We start from the raw sequence: 3,677 nt of genomic DNA on the forward strand, positions 1-3,677 counted from the left end.
GGAGAGAGCACTCCAAATCCTGACATTGCCAGATTACTTAATAATCTTGGGAGTGTTTGTAGTAGTTTAAGCCAGCACGAGAAAGCAATCAGCTACCACAGAGAGTCACTACAGATGAGGAAAACTATTTATGGAGACAACACACCTCATCCTGACATTGCCTCGTCACTTACCAATATTGGGTCATATTGGAGTAAACGTGGCGATGAGAGGAAGGCGAAAACATACCACGAACAGGCTCTTGGCATGTTGAAAGCTGTCTATGGAGAGGAGACGGACCATCCTCGAATTGCCTCGTCACTTTGTAGTCTTGGGGCATGTTTCTGTAAACTCGGCGACGAGAGAAAGGCGATCAAGTATCATGAAGCATCATTAAGAATGTATAAGGTTATCTATGGCGAGGGAACGCCACATCCTGATATTGCCAAGTCATTCGGCCATCTTGGGGACTCTTGGAGTGAACTTGGTGATTTGGAGAAAGCTATACACTACTTCGAACAGTCCTTGAAGATGAAGAAAACTATTTACGGAGATAGCAAAGATCATCCTGACATTGCCAACTCTCTTAATAGTATTGGAGCATATTGGAGTAAAGTTGGCGACAATAAGAAAGCCATTTGCTACTTTGAAGAGTCGCTGAAGATGTATAAGCGTATTCATGGCGATAACATGGTACATTCTGACATTGCCCGGTCACTTCACAATCTTGGATGTTCATGGGAGGAAGTTGGAGACTGCAAGAAAGCGGTTGGCTACTTAGAAGAGTCATTGAGGTTGTACAAATATGTGTATGGGGAACAGACGGCACATCCTCTAATTGCCAAAGGATTTAACAATCTTGCAGTAGCTTTGACCAGGCTTGAAGAGCATTCGAAGGCGGCCGGTTACTGTACACAGTCCCTTAGAATGCGCAGAACTATCTACGGAGAAAATTCACTACACCCTGACATTGCCGAGTCACTCCAGAACCTAGGGGTATGTTGCAAAAATCTCGGAGAGCACTGGAAAGCAATCAACTACTACGAACAGGCACTGACGATGATGAAATCTATCTACGGACAAAACACGACACACCCAAACGTTGCCGCGCTACTTTGCAATTTTGCATTATCTTTAAGCAACCTCGGCGATGACAGAAGAGCCATAAACTACTATGAACAGGCACTTGCGATAATGAAAGCTGTTTACGGGAAAAACACGGCACACCCCAACGTTGCCACGCTACTGTTCAATCTTGGGTTATCTTGGCGCAAACTCGATGACAAGCAGAGGGCAGAGAGCTACACCGAACAATCAATACTGATGATGCAAGAGGTCAAAAGAGAGGACACGGCTGATTGTGAATTTGCCCAGGCACTCAGGGATGTGGATCTATTACAGTGATTTAATAATGCTAGAGAACAGGAACGTTTGTCTTTGGATGCAATAAATCTTTGGATCTCTAAAGCTCTGTTTTGAAAACAAAAACAAAACATGAATCAACCAGAAACAGTATATAGAAACAATTCAATCCACATGATAATAGTTCACTAAATTTGTATGTTCGTTTTAAATATCATCCAAGCTAAGTACACACAGATATTTATGGAATGGTAAACAGTACATCGCAAATAATTTCTTAGAACAGAATAAAAGAAAAATCATCACATATATGAAATGTCAGTAATACCTTAACTTATGATAACTCTGCACGTAAAAATCCTAACCTCAAAACACTCTTTACGTACTTGGCAGCGAATGGAATGACGTCGTCATATTTCAACATGAAACTCCTTTACATTATGTTCATACAGCTTATACCAAACAGCAATTCATATATTGTTATCGAAATGTTTATTCTTGTCTTGAAACTTTATCAATCACAACTGGTATGACAATGTGTCAATATCAACGTAAAACCAACAAAGTCAATAGGGTAAAGTAGAATTGCGTTATCTCACCTGGCGTTTGTTTCTTCTTACATTTTGGTGGCGTTAAAAACTTTCTACATCATTTATGACAGCCGTTGGAACAGACAACAATGTAAGATTGCAGAGCCGTATATGCCGTATTATTGGCTTAATCCTGCCCTTATTGTGTAATTTGTTACATAAGGCACTTGGTTCGCCTAAAACTTAGAAGAATTAAATTGTCGATGTGATACATATATAGGCTGAACGGCTTCTATTAGGATTCTGAATATCTTATCTCAACACATGTACATGTTAGATCAATCTCTAAAACATTTTGTGCTTTATAATTAGCAGAATATCTTATTCTTCAAATCTTTAATCTAATTTTCCTACTAAACTGAACTGATTCTAGCACCAGAGGCAATTGGCACATGTTCACTATTAGCACATACAGGAGTAGTGTCAAACGTAACAAGTATAAATGTGTTAAATGTACACCGACCGCTGTTCTCTGTAGGGATCTTTGGCTTAAGAAAACAACGGGTCACCTGCAAATTTTGTCTTGTTCTCTCCCTTTCCCTTATTCTCTCTTTGTCTCTCCTATCTTATTTACATCCATTTTATGCATTGAAAAAATCAAGATATTCTGAATCTTTGGGACGTTCCGGTCAGTGTAACGGCGTTTTGCGTATTGCCGGACCAATTCAAAGACAGTGCCGTTGTGATTATATATATATACCTCCGATGAACAAAGCAGTTTTGCTTAGATAATCATCTCTTAAAAAAGAAATATCAAACAAAATAATTTCTATATTCACGTCAGTATCATCTCTTGTCAGCTATAATCAATGGTGTCAAGTTGAAAAACAGTGTCCATTTAAATTCATTTTTTCTGTACAAAATAAAAATTAAGACCACATCTAAGAAGACGCTACGTGTGCGGGTTCCCGTCCCTCAGCCCTCTCGCCTCTTCATCATCCTCCTCTGTCGGTACCTTCATGTTCTCTTTCAGTCTCCTGTTGGACCGGGTCGACGACCGAGCGTCCGTTGACCTCAGCGGTCTCCCACGCTTGTCCACCTGGCGCTGCCTGTAGGCGTGCCCCACACACGCCGCTGCAATTAGCAGCAGAACCGCTAGGACTAGCGCCACCACGATTCCCACCACCACGTTGTCTGATCCTCCTGGAAAATTAAAAAAAAAATTCATTCGAAAATGAAACTTTCTGTTAGACAACATAAAAAATCGACTTTGGCAATTCCTCTTAATGGCTACTATCTACTCATGATAAAAAGCACCCAAATCTTTGATAATTGACAAATGACATTTCATGGAGCCGAAATTTTGATTTATTTTGCACTCGACGGTTTGAAACAATTTTAGAATTAACATCATATCATGACATTGATGTTTTTTCATGCCACCATGGGCTGAATGCAGAACTAAAGGTTATGTTGTCAGTGAAAAATTGGTGACAAAACTATTTGAATAAACTATACTATTAGATGACATCATTATACTAGTACTCAGCAAAGTAGATGGGCATTTTGTCATTTTTTTTTTCCTTTTGAATTATTTCTTGAATTTGCCCCCGATGTACCTGACTGAGGCTGGCAGTCTGTCTCGTCAGAGTTGTCCCTGCTGCCGCAGTTGGGAAACCCGTTACACACCAGGGCAGTGTGGATGCAGCGACCGGCATGCCCCGCGCACAGGAAACCGTTACAGGTCCCGTTAGCTGGGGAATAAATGGATGAACGTTTTACATCCTGGTTTATTCGTCCAAGCTT

At 40.5% G+C, this 3,677-nt stretch overlaps 1 protein-coding gene across 1 annotated transcript in view; it reads right to left on the minus strand.

The window, feature by feature from the left end:
• Positions 1-1,542: 1,542 nt before the first annotated feature.
• LOC118420718 overlaps positions 1,543-3,677 on the minus strand; it is a 3,157-nt gene continuing 1,022 nt past the window's right edge. Inside the window, exons 3-4 of the mRNA XM_035827674.1 lie at positions 3,491-3,625; positions 1,543-3,074 (exon numbers count right to left, since the gene is read on the minus strand). Coding sequence (XP_035683567.1) covers positions 2,824-3,074; positions 3,491-3,625 — 386 coding nt within the window. The 3' untranslated portion in view covers positions 1,543-2,823. The remainder of the gene's footprint in view (positions 3,075-3,490; positions 3,626-3,677) is intronic.

This window comes from Branchiostoma floridae, chromosome 8 (assembly GCF_000003815.2).
Source record: "Branchiostoma floridae strain S238N-H82 chromosome 8, Bfl_VNyyK, whole genome shotgun sequence".
Classification (NCBI taxonomy): Eukaryota; Metazoa; Chordata; class Leptocardii; order Amphioxiformes; family Branchiostomatidae; genus Branchiostoma; species Branchiostoma floridae.